Source organism: Candidozyma duobushaemuli (genome assembly GCF_002926085.2).
Source record: "Candidozyma duobushaemuli strain B09383 chromosome Unknown D_B09383, whole genome shotgun sequence".
In the NCBI taxonomy this organism is placed as follows: domain Eukaryota; kingdom Fungi; phylum Ascomycota; class Pichiomycetes; order Serinales; family Metschnikowiaceae; genus Candidozyma; species Candidozyma duobushaemuli.
Window position 1 is genome coordinate 77,857 of NW_020289898.1, and position 18,339 is coordinate 96,195.

The 18,339-nt window shown below is 46.5% G+C and overlaps 8 protein-coding genes and 1 non-coding gene across 9 annotated transcripts; 4 read left to right on the top strand and 5 right to left on the bottom strand. All coding sequences in view use genetic code 12, as the record gives it.

Moving 5' to 3' along the window:
* Positions 1-745: 745 nt before the first annotated feature.
* CXQ87_003631 (putative ubiquitin-protein ligase) lies at positions 746-3,022 on the top strand (the record flags this gene model as incomplete). Its single annotated transcript, XM_025482099.1, has 1 exon — positions 746-3,022. The coding sequence occupies one exon, from the start codon at positions 746-748 to the stop codon at positions 3,020-3,022; it is 2,277 nt and encodes a 758-aa protein (XP_025336717.1).
* Positions 3,023-3,508: 486 nt separating this feature from the next.
* On the top strand, positions 3,509-5,224 carry CXQ87_003632 (serine C-palmitoyltransferase; the record flags this gene model as incomplete). The annotated part of the gene is made up of 1 exon (XM_025482100.1): positions 3,509-5,224. One exon carries the CDS (start codon positions 3,509-3,511, stop codon positions 5,222-5,224), a length of 1,716 nt encoding a protein of 571 aa, XP_025336718.1.
* Positions 5,225-5,306: 82 nt separating this feature from the next.
* Positions 5,307-6,992, bottom strand: CDC23 (anaphase promoting complex subunit; the record flags this gene model as incomplete). The annotated part of the gene is made up of 1 exon (XM_025482101.1): positions 5,307-6,992. The coding sequence occupies one exon, from the start codon at positions 6,990-6,992 to the stop codon at positions 5,307-5,309; it is 1,686 nt and encodes a 561-aa protein (XP_025336719.1).
* Positions 6,993-7,040: 48 nt separating this feature from the next.
* CXQ87_003634 (uncharacterized protein) lies at positions 7,041-8,105 on the top strand (the record flags this gene model as incomplete). Its single annotated transcript, XM_025482102.1, has 1 exon — positions 7,041-8,105. One exon carries the CDS (start codon positions 7,041-7,043, stop codon positions 8,103-8,105), a length of 1,065 nt encoding a protein of 354 aa, XP_025336720.1.
* A 29-nt stretch (positions 8,106-8,134) lies between these two features.
* On the bottom strand, positions 8,135-8,527 carry CXQ87_003635 (mitochondrial pyruvate carrier; the record flags this gene model as incomplete). The annotated part of the gene is made up of 1 exon (XM_025482103.1): positions 8,135-8,527. The coding sequence occupies one exon, from the start codon at positions 8,525-8,527 to the stop codon at positions 8,135-8,137; it is 393 nt and encodes a 130-aa protein (XP_025336721.1).
* Positions 8,528-8,711: 184 nt separating this feature from the next.
* CXQ87_003636 (ATP-binding cassette bilirubin transporter) lies at positions 8,712-11,914 on the bottom strand (the record flags this gene model as incomplete). The annotated part of the gene is made up of 2 exons (XM_025482104.1): positions 8,712-11,084; positions 11,105-11,914. The coding sequence occupies 2 exons, from the start codon at positions 11,912-11,914 to the stop codon at positions 8,712-8,714; spliced, it is 3,183 nt and encodes a 1,060-aa protein (XP_025336722.1).
* A 38-nt stretch (positions 11,915-11,952) lies between these two features.
* CXQ87_003637 (uncharacterized protein) lies at positions 11,953-13,179 on the bottom strand (the record flags this gene model as incomplete). Its single annotated transcript, XM_025482105.1, has 1 exon — positions 11,953-13,179. The coding sequence occupies one exon, from the start codon at positions 13,177-13,179 to the stop codon at positions 11,953-11,955; it is 1,227 nt and encodes a 408-aa protein (XP_025336723.1).
* Positions 13,180-15,067: 1,888 nt separating this feature from the next.
* On the top strand, positions 15,068-17,416 carry ACO1 (aconitate hydratase; the record flags this gene model as incomplete). The annotated part of the gene is made up of 1 exon (XM_025482106.1): positions 15,068-17,416. The coding sequence occupies one exon, from the start codon at positions 15,068-15,070 to the stop codon at positions 17,414-17,416; it is 2,349 nt and encodes a 782-aa protein (XP_025336724.1).
* Positions 17,417-17,566: 150 nt separating this feature from the next.
* CXQ87_003639 lies at positions 17,567-17,639 on the bottom strand. The gene has a single exon. It is a non-coding gene; the product is annotated as a tRNA-Lys (tRNA).
* Positions 17,640-18,339: the final 700 nt, after the last annotated feature.

Here is an 18,339-nt window from a genome sequence, read left to right on the forward strand (position 1 = left end):
CTCATCTATAGGTGGTGTACGGGTGTTGACAGAGTGGGACTGGTAAGTATGGCAGGGTGTCACTAGGGAGGATGAATTGGTTGGTGAAGGGATATCTTGGTTGCATTGACACGAAGTTCAGCTATTGTTTGGCTCTAACTACAGAGGTTCGTGTGTCGTAGGTGGAAAGTGAGTCTGCAGGTGGGACGGTGTAAGATGTAGCCTTTGAAATGGTTTTTTGCAAGGCAGGGCGCCTGAAAGTAGAGCATTCGACTGATTTGAATGAAAAATAAAACGAACACTTAACTTTAGGTGGTCTCGGTGTGAAGTAGACTCTGCTTTGCTGCAAGACGATAATCCAGTATGTCTAGCACATACACTGCAACCTCTAAAAAATAACAACAAACTTCAGTGTTCATCATCTCACAACCTTCAAATACTTCAGCTATCTCCTTTTTGTCACTTTCTGTCATTTTTGCACTATCAATCAATCACATAAACCATGTCTCATTTTCCCCACTGAGCCCCAGATTTCGCAGCCAAAAGACACAACCACTAATTCCCCGGATTACCCCGCCGGAACCTTAAAAACCAAAATTCAACCCTTCCTCCTTGTCAGCCTCCCGTAACACAAAACAACATCTCCACTAAACCCCATCCCCAGATTCCCGTTCATACAAGTACGGTCATCCATTGTTCTCCGGTTATATATGGTCCGCGCGACCCGTGAATCCTGTCAAATTATCACATTCAGCTCCACAGCAGGATGGTCGAATCGTCTTCACCAAACTCGCTTGATCCGTCCAAAAACCTATTCAGTGCTCTCCTAGACGCAATAGCCGAACAGTCTCAATATGCCGATGATAACGATATAAAGTGGGACCGCTTTGGTTCCCTTTCAGCTTACATATGCTCCTTCTACGGCTTCTCCACCATGTTCCTAGCTTTCATCCTCAACAGAACGGCCATTTTTGCCTCGGCCCGAGCTAATAGCCGCCCTAGGGCACGCCAGATCCATAATCGTGGGTTTTTGGGCGCCACGTCCAGAGCTGATTGGCCTTTTGCTCTTTGCACTTTGCTTCTCAGACTTTCGGCTATCGCTGCCTTGGGATACGCTATGCGTAACGTCCTCGTGGTGCTCAGAATCATGAAAAGTAATGCTCAGGATGTTGGACTGCTTCCGCTACTTATACGGCTCATACCTGACGACTGGTTCTTGTATGATCCGGTCAAATATGCCCAAGATCGGTACATGAGCATGCCTCGTTCCGAAGTACGTTTTGGTCCTACTTCTGACATGCTCTATACGGTGTACTTGGCGGCTAGCTACCTGGAGTTTATCGAGGTCTTTGTTCTGGCTATACTGGGTAAAACACCAAAAGTGGGCCGGGCCATCACTATCTTGGAACTTTCAGTGTCCCTCCAGGAGGTAAGCTCAGGATTCTACTTCCTCCGCAAATACACCCCAGCAAAGCGCCCCACAGAGCAGGTCCTCATGGTTTGCATGTTCCTGTTAGCCGATCACATCCTATTCCACATTGGCACCCTTTTGTATGACAGGAGATACCGTTTGATTCCTCTGTCGATGGTCAGCATAATGTTCATCCTCTACCACTGGCGCTGTCTCAGCAACGGCACCTGGCTCAACTTCCCCGTTGTGATTATTTCAGCATACACCTCACTTTTGTTCCTTTGGGCCGTGATCATTCTGTGTGCATTGATATTCATACTAGCCATCATTGCCAAGGGATCGAAGTACCAGGAGCTACAATTCGCAAGTTACTTCACTGGCCCCGAGGAAAGTAACGAATTTTTTTCAAAGCACATAGGATGCTCCCTTGACGACGACTTTTTCCTGTTTTCCCTGAAGTTAAGTCTCTTTGCGATCACGCTGGCCGGAAGATCGAGCTACATCACCGAGTACAACTACGTAACAGGGTCACAAAGCACTTGGGTTGAGCAGTCCATCACAGATAAGCTTATTTCAATGTTTGGCGCTGACAGCCTTAGTAGAGACTCTGACTCCACACAGAGCAAAAAGGTTATAGCCTACTTGAAAGAAAACAAGGTTAGCGGTTACGGCAATCTTGTTGACAAACCGCCTCTCCGTCTTATTTCTCGGAACAAAGACGAACAGTTCAACTTCAAGTTGCAGGGCGCCTGGAGACAGCGTTTCTTTTACCTTCGCGAGTCGACAGTTCGTTTCACTCAGCTTATCAAGGCATTGGTTGTCGACACTTTCGCCCTTTATCTTGTGCCAAGGCTTTTCCGCAAGTACATATTGAGGAGGCCAATTAGCCTCTGGGGCAGCGACCACGAAACTGAGGAGGAATACCGAATCCGGCAGAACAGAGCACCCAAGTTTGTGCAACCTTTTATTAAAAAGAGGGAGCCCGTTACGGATGGCACACAAAAGCTCAATATCAATTCTGTGGCAGACGACGAGCTTGTGACCCAGTATTCGTCGATTCTCCAGCAAATGGAGCTTGATGAGGTCGACGAGCTGCCTGATTATATTCCTGACCTGGAACTTGAGTCAGACTCCGATGTGGAGTCCGTCGATCTTACTCATGCGGTAATCACCCTGTCTCTGCAAGAAAAACCGTTGGGAGAACTCATTACGTCGGAAAATTTACTCGAATTTCTTCAGGGAGACTCTGATTTGCTCGCTCTGCATCTCGACTACGATGCTAAAGAGGGTATATTGACAAGATCCCGCTTCAGGGCACGCAACAGACCGGGGGTGCATGAAGCAGAAGAACTATTGGACCTCATTATAGCCAAAAGGGCTCGGGACGATCGCACAAAGCCCCGCCACGGGCGCATTGATATAGACGAGGACGACGACGAGGAGGACGACATGCTCGATGCACGCATGGCTTGTGTGGTATGCCAAGTGAATATGAGAGAGATCATTACATGGCCGTGCAAGTGTTTTGCGATTTGCGAGAGTTGTCGTCTCAGTCTTATGGCGAAAAGTATGGAGGGTTGTGTGTGCTGCCGTCGTGACGTCGAGGGTGTTTCTAGAGTCTACCTTCCATGATTTACTGGCAAGGCCCACGGGGTTGTCGAGACCAGCGTCCATTGAGCTGATTGCAGTTGCAGGCCTTTCATTTGCGGAAGCGAAAAAAAGCGAATTGCACAAAGCGTTTCCGTTCGAGCCACATTGAGTTCCGAATGTCGCCTAAAAGGGTCTACTAGGGTGGTTGCAAAGGCATTCTCACGCGGGAGCGCAAATTATAGTATGGGCCCCAAGGTGTGGGCAAGTTCCGCGATGCGTCTTTTGTCCAGCTTTGGCAGGACACCCGTGCACCATCCACTGTTTCCCACAACCACAGTAGGAAACATTAAATAGCGTACCAGTCCCGTTGTTCCGTGCACCATCAAAAAAAAGCACCTCGTTTTGGAACTGGACCAGGATTCACTTTCAAAACCTCATATAGCTCAGCCTCGCGTATATTTTCCCAATTTTCCCCGTCGTGCCTTGATCTACAGGGCGCCCCTAACTACACCGTTCAAGATTTTTAACATGTCAACTATCGAAACTGTTACCGCTACGGCGACGGCGATACCGCCTACAGCGGAGTTGTTGGAGGCGGCTTTCCGGAAGTACGTTCTCCGCTACTTGAACATGCTAGATCGTTTCCCAGGAGGTGCTGTTCTTTTGCGTTACATCAAATCCTCCTACAGAGACGATCCAATTCGTTCTTTGATTGAGTACGCGTTGATTATTTTTGCTGCTACCTACTTCTTTACTTCCAAGAAGAAGGAGAACAGATCTGACTTTTTGGCCTTGTCGAAGAGGGAGGTGGACGAGCTCATTGAGGAATGGCAGCCTGCGCCTCTTGTGGAGCCTGTGTCTGAAACTGAGAAGTGGAGAGTCGATGATTTGATTGTCAAGGGCCAAAACTCTGCCCATATTAAGATTTTGCAACACCCAGAAATTCCTGAGGTTGTCAATTTGGCCAGCACGGATTTTCTTGACCTTAACAGCGACCTGAGAATGAAGGACGCCGCAAGACAGACTATCAACACAGCAGGTGTTGGTGCCTGTGGTCCTCCAAACTTTTACGGTTCTCAAGATGCTCATGTTCGTTTAGAAGAGGACTTGGCACGTTACTTGAACACTGATAATGCTATTCTTTATGGTCAAGACCTTGTTACTGCAGGCTCTGTCATTCCCGCTTTCTTGAAGAGAGGTGACTTGGCTGTTGTTGACAGTGGTGTTAACCAGGCTATTCAGAAGGCTTTGATTGTCAGCAGATGTGACATCGAGTGGTACAGACACAACGACATTGACCATTTGGAACAGGTGTTGAACGAGCTTCAACCCGTGTTGAAGAACCAAAAGCCATTGCGCAGAAGGTTTATCATCACCGAGGGTCTTTTCGCTTACTCTGGTGAGCTTGCTGAGTTGCCTGCAATTGTTGCTTTGAAAAACAAGTACAAGTACAGATTGTTCTTGGACGAGACATGGTCCATTGGTACTATCGGCAAATTGGGCAGAGGTATTTGCGAGCACTATGACATCGAAAGAGATGAAGTAGCCATTACCATCGGTTCTTTAGCCAACTCCTTCTCATCTTCCGGTGGTTTCTGTGCTGGTGTCCAGCCTATGATCCAGCATCAGAGAATCAACTCTAACGCATACGTCTTCAGTGCAGCCCTTCCACCTTACTCGGCTAGAGTTGCTTCCGAGGCCGTGAAATTGATTTCTACTAATTTGACTAGCGAGGGCGAGTCAGAGCTTCTTCTGCAATTGCACAGAAATCTTGAGCTCACATACAAGACCTTGCAGAACAACTTCCAAGACTCAAAATACTTGGAGATCAAGTCCAGCAAAAAGAGTCCTATTATTCATTTGGGCTTCAAGGATGACTACAGACAGTCGTTGGAGCTTCCCAGCATTTATGGCAATAATGTTTTGTTGACAACTGGCAAGCCATCGAAGAAGCCCAACCCACCCAGCGTGAGCTACACGTTAGAGAGCTACATCTTGCAGAAGATCATTGACGCTGTTCTTGTCAAGGACCACACCTTGCTCAACAGAACTAGAATAATCTTTGAGCAGGAGAACTTGCCCATTGCAAGCCCAAGGTTGTTGGTGCAAGTTAATGCAGGTGTTTCAGCCGAGGAGTTGGAGAATGTCGCCAACGACTTGCCATCTGTGGTCAACGCTATTTGTTCCAGCATCAAGCTGCCTTCCGATTTGGAGACGCTTTACAACGAGATGATCAATCAATAATTACATATGCTAACGTCGCTGCCATTAATACCCTCTGGCCAGCGCTGTATAGAACTATAAGGGAAAAAGTTCCATTAATACGTCATTCGACCCGAGCTTCTCTTGCTATTGCCCTAGCTTCTTCGACATCGTGCGCATTATTAAAATTAAACTCTTTCGCCAAATCGTACGCCTCATTGTATCTCTGGTTTTGCAAAGCGTGCCGAGCAAGCCAAAGCCTTGCTTTTGAGGTTTCGTCGCTGACACCCCAGTCGAACTCCTGCTCCAAGCATAGTTTCATGAATCGATACGTCTCTTTGGAGCGCCCGAGCTTTTCGGAAATATTGGCGAGTTTGTAGCAGATATGGGGCTCGATGCTCACATGGGGCTCCTCTGAGTCCACCTCATTGAGACTGTCAATTGCCAAAGCTTTTTCAAATGAACGAATAGCCTCTTCCCATTTTTCAATCTTCTCATAACAGTTGCCAATTGCTTGCCACATACGTTTATCCATTGGCTGAAGGTTTGTGGCTCTTTGATAGTAGTACAAGGCGTACAAATGCATATCCAAGACTTCGTAGGCCTGTCCTAAGCCGTACCATGCTCTGAAGTCCTTGGGATTGATATCGACAGCTCTTCTGTAAGACTCGATAGCTGCGTGGGAGTTTTTAAGCTCCACGAATTCGTGACCCATGAGGGTCCACGCACTTAGGCAATTCTTGTTTAGTAGCAAGGCACGTTTATAGTACATGATGGCCTTCTCGTGCTCTCCCTTCATTGAATGGTAATTTGCGACAATGCAACATGTTTCCGATCTGTAATTGTCGACCTGCGAGGCATAGTGGGCGAGGTATGATAGCTTGGATTTCTTCTCCATCACGTAAAGCATGTTGGAGTACGTGTCAAGGTCATCTAGCCGTAGCGGATCCTTAGCAATAATCTCGTCAAACATTTGCTCCGCCTGAAAGTAGTCAAGACCATGGTAGGCCACGAGGAAGTTTTGAATTTTGAGAAAGATGAATTCGGGGAAAAGCTCAACCAAGGACAGCACCTTATCGGTGAATGCCTCCAGTTGTTGGTAGAACTCCTGGAGAATCACGACCTCGAAGAACTGAAACATGATGTGCCCGGCAAAGGCAGGCTCTTTCTTTCTCACTTGTTGAATAAAGACCTGAGCTTCCTCAAATGTGGGAATGGTAGCTATGAGCTCTTGCCAGCAGCTCCAGTTGTATGGAAATAGTTTAACCGAACCGAAAAGGCGCTGCTGTGCCATGGAGTGCTTCTTCTTCTTGTTGTATATGATTCCAGCCAAGAACTGGAGGTGAGCATTCTCGTCGTTCTTTTCATGGTACAGATCAATGTCACCCATGATCTTCCCGAGGCTGCTATTGAGCTCTTCCACAGTTTCTGGACGTTCTGTGCTACCCTCTTTAAGCATACTCTGGACGTGCAGATAGTTGATGGTTCCATCTGTATCCTCAGTAGCCTTCTTGTCTATGCTGAGGTACATGGCGTATAACCGTAGGAACAAGGCATCGCCAGAAACACAGTTGCGTAGCGTGTGTGCTGCACGTTCGAACTCTTTGCAATTGAAGTAGTTTTTCGCCAACATGTACAGAAATCGATCTTCCTTAGCGGTTACTTCTGATGTAAACTCAAACAGCTCCTCGGATTCTGCCAACCCTTGAAGAGCCTCGGTAACCCACTTGGCTGAGTTGTACAAGCACAAATCATCTAGAATTCCTGCAGCCTTGTAGAGCTCCACCTTGAGCTGGTGTTTCTGAGACATGGACTTGTTGATGGTGTATCTGCGCGCTACTATTATCAACTACTAACCATGGTCCAAGAAGCCGACTTGAAACAGCAGGCTGAACAGCTTGGTCTGAGTGTGGACTCCATTGACGAACTTCTCAGATTAGGTGGCGATTTATGCAAAGGTGACGTGGACTCCGACAAGATCAAGGCGGCACAGAGACAAGCTCTTCTAGACTCATTGAAAGTGAAGAGGTTCCACAAGCTGTACAAACAATGGGAGAATCAGCGTCGAGATGATTTCATTGAAAAAGAAGTTAGAGCATACAACAAAAAATACGCTCAGGTGACTCGGTTACACACCGAATTGGCCGAATTGGACGAGAAGTATCGGGACATGAAGAAAAGCGTTCTGCTACCAGCATTCAATTTCCTGAAACAGACACTCAAGGAGTTCGAAGAGGGACGTTTGCTAGAGGGCTTTGAAGACAAATCGCTGATTTCTCTAGACAGCCTCTACAGTCTCGATCCATCTACACAGACACCGCCAGACTACCAGACATTCAATAAGCTCATGAACCTAGAATTTCGTCTCCGAACGATATCGCAAATCAAATACGAGGTGTTGCTTCGTGTGAGAACGCACTTGACGTCTAAGAATTCTCAGTGGGCCAAAAGAGATGCCCTGCTTAACGAATTCTTGCGTTCTGTCAGAGAAAAGATTGACGAGGTCAAGAAGATCCGTACTGCGGAGTCTCAGGACTTGAGAGATGTCGACGCCGAGTTGGATATTGATTTCAGCGACGACGAGGATCATGAGAAGGAGGATGACGACAAGGAAGATGAGGAGAAGGATGGAGATGAACAAGACAAGGAGAACGACGCTGAAGATAATGACAATGAAGCGGACGGAAAAGAAGGCGAAGACGGCTCAGGTAATGTTGACAGCCATATGGAGACGGATAACGAGTTTGCAGAGGAGAATGATAGGAACGATAGTGAGGAAGATGAAGAGCACCAAGAGAATGCTGACGAGCCAGACGGGGAAGATGCGCAACAAGAGGAATCAAAAGTTGATGAAGAGAACATTGACGACAGAGAGGAAACTCCGGCACTTGACGCCGAGCCTACAGATATGCTTATCGACTAGTGTATTAGAATGCTTCTCGACTAAAGTGACTAGGCCTTCTCGGGCTCAGTTTTAGTAGCAGGCTCACCATTGAAAATATAGTGGAAAACCTGGCTGGTGTTATCACCCTCGGCTATTCTATATCTCACAATTCTCGTGAGCTGGTAGCCGGCTACTCCGCCGAGGAAAAAGTTCACCGAGGCCAAAAGGTAGTTTCTAGGTTTGATGGCAAAACCAGCCCAGCGAGTCCAGATGGCACCGGTGGCGAAAAGTGCCAATTGCTGTGTACCCGACAACTTCTCGACGGGTCTTTGAATATCGTTCAATCCAGCAATAACCAAACTCCATTTGAACACAGGGGCCCAGAAATGCACGGTTTTGGGGCCAGTCTCTGCATTGAGGAAGCGTTGGAATTTCGAAGCGTGTCCAGCAGCAGAAGCCATGATGTGTTGTTTGTGTTGGTAAAAAGCTTTGCCAGATTGGCTATCATTACGGAATACTCACTTCCATAACTTCCCCATCGATATTTTCCTGCACACTAGAACTGAGGTCGGCTCCTCTTCCGATTTGCAGCCATTGCAGCAAACTAAATATTACCATTATATTACAATTCTATAATTTAAAGGATTAGTTGTTCGCCTCACACATACCTCTAAAACGGCTGTGTGGGTCGCGTAGAAGTGCATCGGGAGAGTCGTACTCCTTGACTTCTCCATGGTCCAACACGAGAATCCTGTCGCTATCCATGACAGTATCCAACCGGTGTGCAATTGTTATAATCGTCTTTTCTTTGAATTCATGACGAATTGTCTCCTGGATGATTTTGTCTGTTTGCACATCCACGGCAGCGGTTGCTTCATCCAAAAGTAATACTTTAGAGGGGTTCAAAAGAGCCCTTCCCAAACAAATAAGCTGTTTCTGACCAGCAGAGAAATTTCCACCTCCCTCACTGACTGGACTGTCAAGACCCTGTCCACCATCTAGACGCTCCACAGTCTCTTTGAGATTGGAAAGCTCCAAAACTCGCCACAAGCGTTCATCATTGTGCTCCTTGAAAGGATCAAGGTTGTCACGGACAGTGCCCTCAAACATATGTGAGTCTTGCGGTATAATACTGAGGTTATGTCTGAGATCAAAAAGACGAAGCTTCTTGGTGTCCACCTGGTCGATAAATATCAGACCTTCACTGAGAGAGATCATTCGGAAAATGGCCAACACCAAGGAACTCTTTCCTGCTCCAGTTCGCCCAACGACTCCGACCTTTTCACCAGCCTTTACAGAGAAGGAGATATTGTTAAGCACAGTGTCGAGGTTTTTGGCATATCGGGCAGAGAAGTCTTTCACGTCAATAGCTCCTTCGCGTGGCCAACCAGAACCTGGTTGCTCAAACTTATCGTCAACGTCTTCCTCAGGCTGCAATTCGGCATACTCCAAACATCTTTCCACTGAGACGATGTTGGACTCCACTTCTGCAGAGAACCTGACAATCAAACGAAGCCAACTTGTAACTTGCAAAGAGTAACTCATCACGAAACCCACCATTCCAGCGCTCAAAGCAGAGGATGACGATGCTTTGTAAATGAGAAGAGACGAGGATACCCAGATCAAAAGGGAACCCATCATCTGCAATCTCACCAGAAGCCACCGATTGACCGACCGTAACATGTAAAGACTCTGAAGGTTGAAGTCCACATTAGCGTCATTGATGAAAAGAAAGCGATCCTGCTGCCTGTAAGCTCTAATGGTGTCAGCACCAGTTAAGCTCTCTTGGAAATGAGCGAATATGGGTGACCGCGATACCGACACAAGCCGTTTCATTTCTCTTTGCACTGCAACATAGTACTTCTGGAAATACCGATAGGATATGCCCAATACTACCAAGACAGGGAGGGACGAGGGAATGGCAAAGACGACAATCAACAATGTCATGATCGTCCTCAAGCAAGCATTCAAGAAATTGTTGAATGACCTTGGCAAGGCATCATCAACTTTGTTCACATCGTTACTGAAACGATTCATGATTCTTCCAACTGGAGTTCTTTCGAAAAATAACATGGGCACCTTCATAAGTCGCCGTGCCATTCGCTCATGTATAATCTTTCCACCACGAAGACCCAAGAAGGCCCAAAATAACACACCTCTCGCCAGGGTCAATATACTTGTAGTGAGACCCAACATAGCATAAATCAGAATGAAACGAAGCGCTTCCGAATTGTTACCGATATCAGAGTTACGTTCAGCCCACTGCTTAAGCCAGTAAGTCGTTCTCACCGAAATCAAGGTAGAAGCGACAAAAATAGCAACCCACACAAGCACACCACTTGTCGAACATGCCTTGATGTAGTCGTAGTAGACACTCCAATTGACTTTTCCTTTCGCCGAAATCTCTGCTGACTGAGCTGTCTTCTTTGACAAAGTGTTCTTTTTCAATGGATTCCATTCGAATGGTGCCATGTTTGCTTTGCTGTATGGAGGCGGCTCGGAACTTTCGTCAGGTGTAGGTGATTTCGATACTTCTGTCAGGCTACCAAACTCGGTGATAAGGCGATTGAGTTTAGGGAAAGCCTCAGGGCTGATTTCGTCGTAGCCCGCCTCCTCTAATATGGAACCATTTTCAAGATAGTAGATCTTCGAAGCACTCAGAAGCACAGGAATATTGTTTGTAGCGAGAACAATCGTCAGCCTAGCCAAGAGTCCCGATCTGCTGAAAACTTGTTGGACGATATTCCTTCCCACATGACTGTCAACAGCACTCAAGACGTCGTCAAGAAGATAAATGTTGGCTCTCGCGTACACTGCACGAGCTAATGCTAACCTTGCCTTCTGCCCACCAGACAATGAGATGCCCTTCTCACCAACTTGAGTGTTATCGTTATCGGGAAGTATCTTCAAATCTGGAGCAAGCTGACAAGCTTCGATGGTGCGTTGATAGTAATCTTCATCAAATTCATGACCGAACAAAATGTTGTCTTTAACTGAGGCGTTCATGATCCACGGATTCTGAGTGCAGTAAGCAATACTGCCGTGCAAGCTAATAGGAGAAGGCCGTTTGTGGGGGATGAGGCATGAATGGCGGCAAGTTGGCCAATTATCGATGATAGTAATGCTGACTTTCCAGATCCCACTCTTCCAACAATACAAACGAGGTCGTTCTTGTTTGCTTTCAAGTTAATGTTTCGAAGTGCGTATTTGAAGCTAGCGAAATCCATGTCTTCCCGTATCTCAGAGGTGTCAGGTTTGCTCCATAAAAATGACACATTCTGAATCTCAAGAGAAGTTGGGTGGTCGCTTGACTTGATGGAAATGAGACTATCGTCAACTTCGGGACTGCTGAGAAAATTTGTAATTCTGTCAAGTGCCACAGAGCCCTCAATGATGTAGTTGAACACAGCAGGGAAGTTGAGGATTGGCTTGGAAAGAATTTCAAGCAATGTGAGCGCAGGAAACACAATATCGGAAGTAAGTGGGACAGTGCTGGTGATAGCAAAAGTTGCAAAAGTTGCAAATGACACCAAAAATGGGATAAGAATCCAGAGAAAGCTCGAAACTTGACCAAGCAATCTTTTTTTACGAAGATTTGTCATCTCGCGCCCATTCCGAATATCAAGAAGGTGCTTGAGCATGGGGTTTTCCCAGGAGTAGAACTTGATCGATCTCATGGACACAAGAATCTCATTTGTCACTCTGTTTCTCTCATCCTTTATTTTCATTTGCTTCTTGGATAGACGCTTTTGGAATCGGACGATTATAGCATTCAAGGGGAAGGAGAATAAGATCACACCTGCTCCAGCTAAACTTGCTTTACCGAGCAAAGCCCAAAGAGACAACATACAAATGAAAAACTCCGTTGGAGCTATCACTAAGGTGCTTATTTCTTGAGCGCATGTTTGAACTCTGGGGCATCGATAGAAATTAAATTGACAATGTCACCGCTGGATCGCTCAGAAAGAGCCTGACTTGAGAGTCTTAGACTTTTTTGAAATACCAATGAGGTGAGAGAGGCTCTAAAACTGAAGCCGAATTCCTGGATTCTCATCATGAAACGATTGGTCATAGATGTCTGTATAAGAGTCACAAAGAACATGCCGAATGAGATGATGAAGCCTCTCAACACAGGGACTGTAGGATCAGAAATCTTTTCACTGACAAAGAGGATCAAAAGCCTCAAAAGTTGAGGCTGAACAAAGTTTAGTATCTTGTCGATCATCTCGTACAGAAAAGAAATCAAGCCCAAAGGTCCGAACGCCTTTACTAAAGCCCAAAGCAAGCCTTGCTTGGTTACATTGGGATTCTTTTTGGGGTCATAGAACTTTGAAAGACGCTCCATATAAAGGTCAGTGGATATTCTCGATGGGATCTCGGGAAGGTCAAGATGATTGAGAGTGCCGTTTTCGTAGGAACTGGTGATGAGTTTGTTCATCCATGTAAATGTGATTTGCTCCACAAAATTTGGTTTCTTCAATTCTCGAGCTAACACTTCGTCATTCAAGTAGTGTATGAGAAGCTCGTGAGTCGGTTTCCAGGTACGTTTGGAAGCCTCGAGTAAAAAGATAACAACAGATAATATCACTGATACTGTTTCAATGTGTGCTGCTTTCTGGCTAAGCAAAATTGGCCACTTGGTGTATGAATCTTGGAATATAATAGCGCACTGTAGCACCACAAATGCTGGCCAAAAGGCCAAAAGAGGTGCCGATTGAATCGGTAGGCTCAAGGGTTCGATGATATGCAAAGGGAGGAGCACAAGCACCAACAATAGGGACACGGAACCGAAGCCGATAAGCTTGTAGTCTGCGTATCTTTCATGGATGCTGATTTGAGCAGTCAACCAGCAAGTGAGTAGACTGACAGTCACCACGAGGCCACAGCGGAAAAAGTGAGGCCACCTTGTGCTTTTGATCGAGAATGATCCATATTGAGGGCTTCGTAGCAGGTTTATCAATTGGTAAATTGCTGGAGGTGCTACCAATACGACCAAAAGTAGCAATAGCTGGACTAAGAAGCATGGATTGAAGGCGTTTTCCAGCGTCGGTACCAAGGGGTTCAAGAGAGCCCTAGGGCCACATATGAGTGGTTCAGAAGGCTTGGGTATCATTGCTAGTGGTTTCAGTTGGAGGCATGAAGATAAGGCGGTGATCAGAGTCAGATCACGTGTAAAATGATATCTGCTTCCAAGGGATAAAAAAGGATAATCGAGGGATTAGATTTCGAAAACGAGGAAAAAAAAGATTGTGTAGGTTGGTGCCGTTCACTTTAAGTATGAGTGCTTGTCGGTATCTGTCTCAGAAGCTCGTTTCGCTCTCGGATAAAATGTATGCATAGAAGCAGAGATAGAGGAGCCACACGAGTTAGGGCCAATAAGCGCCGATAACGCCGAGAGATGGGAGGAGCTTTTCATTGTGAATCGAGGTGTCCGTTTTTTTGTTCTTAAGTTCGAGTCATTTCCGGAATGGGTTGGGTTTGACAGGTGATGAGGTGCATGAATCTTTGGGCCAATCGGCGTGCGGATGCGTAAGGTATCTCCAGTTTATCCGAATTTAGCGATCTGCAAAGTACAGAAGGAGCTCGATTTAGTGGATTTAACGGAATGGTGAAGTTTAAACTTGGAATTTTGAGCAATTCACGAAGCCAATGAAGAGGGTTTCAAGGGCTACGGGGTTTATGTCTTTGATGGAGAAAATGATAATTTCATATCGATCTTGTCCCCCATAGATTTCAATTGAGATAATGGGAATCTTCTTTAGCTCGAGCCGTATGTTTATTAGATTGCCTGGATTCTCTTAGCGCTGAAGCTACCCAGATGGACAGAGTTCCAGATGTGGATATCCACAAATCAAGAAAGATGAAAAACGTAAAAAGGGCGGCAGCTAGCCTCAGTATTTACTGAAGCACATCATCTCAAATCTTAGAGCCATTAAATCCAGAAGATCAGCTCACTTTCACCATGGTGGCAGTAGTTAAGCAATTCCGCCGGAAAAATGCACCTCACCTAATTACGCAGAGACCAAGAGATGCACCAGAGATTTTCAAAACTCCACGGCAAAACAAAATTCATGAGTTACACAAATAGGTCTTTAAAATTCAACAAAAGCCACCACGACCCGGTACACACTACCGTCTTTTAAAGTTTGCCTTGCTGGTCAGGCAATTGGTCTCAGGAGGCTCGGGAGGTTTGCTGTTGGACTACTCCACATCCCAAGTCAGATCTACAAAGCCTCTCTCAGAAACAGAAATTCAAAACCGTTTCAGGGGCAATATAGCCTCTCCAAAATCAGCCCAATTCATTATAGACTAATACTTCTAGGGATTTTCACCACTGTTGCTTTCGCAGCCGAGGCAACATTCCTATTACCCGATCCCACACGTTCTTCCTACACTCGCACCCATTGAAGATCCTTGCTATTGCATACATTGTCAAAACGGTATCCCTTAAACCAGGGATTATGTTTTAGTTGCTACCACCATACAGTACAGCCCGCCGACGGTATATTTTTGACAATTGCAGCGATTTTGTGACCAGTTGCTTCGTATTATGATGCCCCACACAACAGCCGAGGGTTCACGTGCTAGGCGCGAAGCTGCACCGCTCGTCGGGTCCGAAAGAAATGGGCGAATGAGCGTCGAGGAAATCGCGACCATGGAAGATGCGAAAACCTGGAGAAAAACGATACTTCCGAGGGTGCCACCAGGGCTAGGTTGGCCAAAACATGGAAAAATGTTTTGCAATTCGGCGGGGCATTTTGTCGGATAATTGTAGTTGCTCTGTAGATTTTTTCCATACGACTTACAGTATAAATAGAAGGCGGGTGCACCCAGGATCCCGTGGGTATGGCACCCCCGGATCTGCCTTACAAATTTCCTCACCCTAATTGGCTATTCTCCAAACCTCTCCAGGAAAAAACCCTGCGATTATATAAATGCCCACAACTGCGCACTTTTTTTTTTCTCCCCCAAAACCTCTAGAAGTCCAGACTACAATCACCATGTTGTCTGCATCCAGAAGAACCGCCGCCAAGGTGCCCAGATCGGTTCGTGGTCTTGCCACGGCCGGTCTCACCAGGGACTCCAAGGTGAACCAGAACTTGTTGGAGGACTTTTCCTTCATTCAGTACAAGAAGCACTTGGAGAACGTCGAGATTGTCAAGCAGAGACTTAACAGACCATTGACCTACGCCGAGAAGTTGTTGTACGGTCACTTGGACAAGCCTCACGAGCAGGACATTGAGAGAGGTGTCTCCTACTTGAAGTTGAGACCTGACAGAGTGGCTTGTCAGGATGCCACCGCCCAGATGGCTATCTTGCAGTTTATGTCTGCTGGTATGCCCCAGGTCGCTACCCCATCCACCGTCCACTGTGACCACTTGATTCAGGCCCAGATTGGTGGTGTCAAGGATTTGGCCAGAGCCATTGACTTGAACAAGGAGGTTTTCGACTTTTTGGCCTCCGCCTGTGCCAAGTACAACTTGGGTTTCTGGAAGCCAGGTTCCGGTATTATTCACCAGATTGTCTTGGAGAACTACGCTTTCCCAGGTGCTCTTTTGATTGGTACTGACTCTCACACCCCTAACGCCGGTGGTTTGGGTCAATTGGCTATTGGTGTCGGTGGTGCCGATGCCGTCGATGTCATGGCTGACTTGCCATGGGAATTGAAGGCTCCTAAGATTATCGGTGTTAAGTTGACCGGTAAGATGTCTGGTTGGGCTACTCCAAAGGATATTATCTTGAAGTTGGCTGGTATCACTACCGTCAAGGGTGGTACCGGTTCTATCATCGAGTACTTCGGTGATGGTGTTGACACCTTCTCCTGTACCGGTATGGGTACTATCTGTAATATGGGTGCTGAAATTGGTGCTACCACCTCCGTTTTCCCATTTAACCAGTCTATGGTTGACTACTTGAACGCTACCAGGAGATCCAGCATCGCCGAGTTCGCCAAGCTCTACAAGAAGGACTTCTTGTCCGCTGACGAGGGCTGTGAGTACGATCAGGTTATCGAGATCGACTTGAACACCTTGGAGCCTCACGTTAACGGTCCTTTCACCCCTGATTTGGCTACCCCAGTCTCCAAGATGAAGGAGACCGCCATCGCCAACGGCTGGCCTTTGGAGGTCAAGGTTGGTTTGATTGGTTCTTGTACCAACTCCTCTTACGAGGACATGACCAGATCCGCCTCTATCATTAAGGATGCTTTCGCCCACGGTTTGAAGTCTAAGTCTATTTTCACCATTTCTCCAGGTTCCGAGCAGGTCAGAGCCACCATTGCCAGAGACGGCCAGTTGAAGACCTTCGAGGACTTTGGTGGTGTTGTCATGGCCAACGCTTGTGGTCCTTGTATCGGTCAGTGGGACAGACAGGACGTCAAGAAGGGTGACAAGAACACCATTGTTTCTTCTTTCAACAGAAACTTTACCTCCAGAAACGATGGTAACCCAGCCACTCACGCATTTGTTGCCTCCCCAGACATGGTTACTGCTTACGCCATCTCCGGTGACTTGGGCTTCAACCCAATGACTGACACCTTGAAGGATGCTGACGGAAACGAGTTCAAGTTGAAGGAGCCACAGGGTGTTGGTTTGCCACCTGATGGATACGACCAAGGTGAGAACACTTACCAGGCCCCACCAAAGGACAGAGCTTCCGTTGAGGTTGTCATTGCCCCAACTTCCGACAGATTGCAGCGTTTGACTCCTTTCCAGCCATGGAACGGTAAGGATGCCGAGAAATTGCCAATTTTGATCAAGGCTGTTGGTAAGACCACCACTGACCATATCTCTATGGCCGGCCCATGGTTGAAGTACCGTGGCCACTTGCAAAACATTTCTAACAACTACATGATTGGTGCCATCAACGCCGAGAACGGTGAGGCCAACAACGTGAAGAACCACTACAGTGGTGAGTGGAAGGGTGTTCCAGACACTGCCGCTGACCTCAGAGACGCTGGCCACCCATGGGTTGTCATCGGTGACGAGAACTTCGGTGAGGGTTCTTCCAGAGAGCACGCTGCCTTGGAGCCAAGATTCTTGGGTGGTTTCGCCATCATCACCAAGTCCTTCGCCCGTATTCACGAGACTAACTTGAAGAAGCAGGGTTTGTTGCCATTGAACTTCGTTGATGTTAAGGACTACGACAAGATCCAGCCTCAGGATGAGGTTGACATTCTTGGTTTGACCACCCTCTCCCCAGGTAAGAACCTTACCTTGAGAGTTCACCCAGCGGATGGTAGCCCAACTTGGGAGACCGAGTTGTCTCACACCTACAACGAAGAGCAGATTGAGTGGTTCAAGTACGGTTCTGCCTTGAACAAGATGGCTGCCGTCGCTGCTGAAAAATAAGCTCATCAACCCCTATTGTATTTAATCATTTAAGTTATAGTCTATTCGGTCATTAGAAGACGTCGTAGGTCGCGTCATTGGCGTTAAGACATCTGTAAATATACAGAAGTAAAAAAAAAAATAAATGTAAGTTGGAATCTTCAAAAACAAAGCCCGACGCGGGGGTCGAACCCGCAACCTTGAGATTAAAAGTCTCACGCTCTAGCCATTGAGCTAGCCGGGCAAAGGTTGCCTCTTTCGACATCTGGCTTAATATATAACAAAAAGGTAAAACGCAATGTGAGGAAATTTCTTTATATTTATTACATGTCATTTTCTCACCCTCATGACTACTCTCAAAAAATCTCAGAGCGCTAGCACCAAAACTGACGAAGTTATGGTCATTTATTGATGTTGCAGGCCATTTGAACTCAAATCGAGATCTTTCTCAGTCCATTTGTGTACTATCCACTTCAAACGATATGTCATTTAGTTCTTAAATAGCTTTGGCGATCTGTTATGTCATCATAGCTTCAGCAAGTATTGAGATTGAAGGTGCCTTATGGTAGCCAGTTACTCAATATTGACGCTCCCACTCTTCTATTATGGCTCACTGTAAAAGAATATTCGAATTCTCGAAGATTACCCTTTTGTTAGCGACACATGGAGTAAACTAATGGCTGCAAAAAGTGATCGCGCAGAGAACAATAGGTGTCATAAAAACCCACAATTAGACGTTGAAAACGACATACGCCGCATCTACCGATCTTTAGATCGGTCCAACTGTGCCCTTGAACATTTCAGAAATGGACCATTTAGTCATTTCTCCGCGTTCATGTTGGAAGAATTTATGTCGATACGTGAGTGGAGAACTGGAGCTTGAAATGCCTTAGCCAGTTTGGCAGCAGCTAGATGTTTTTTATCCGACAACTATAATATCAGCA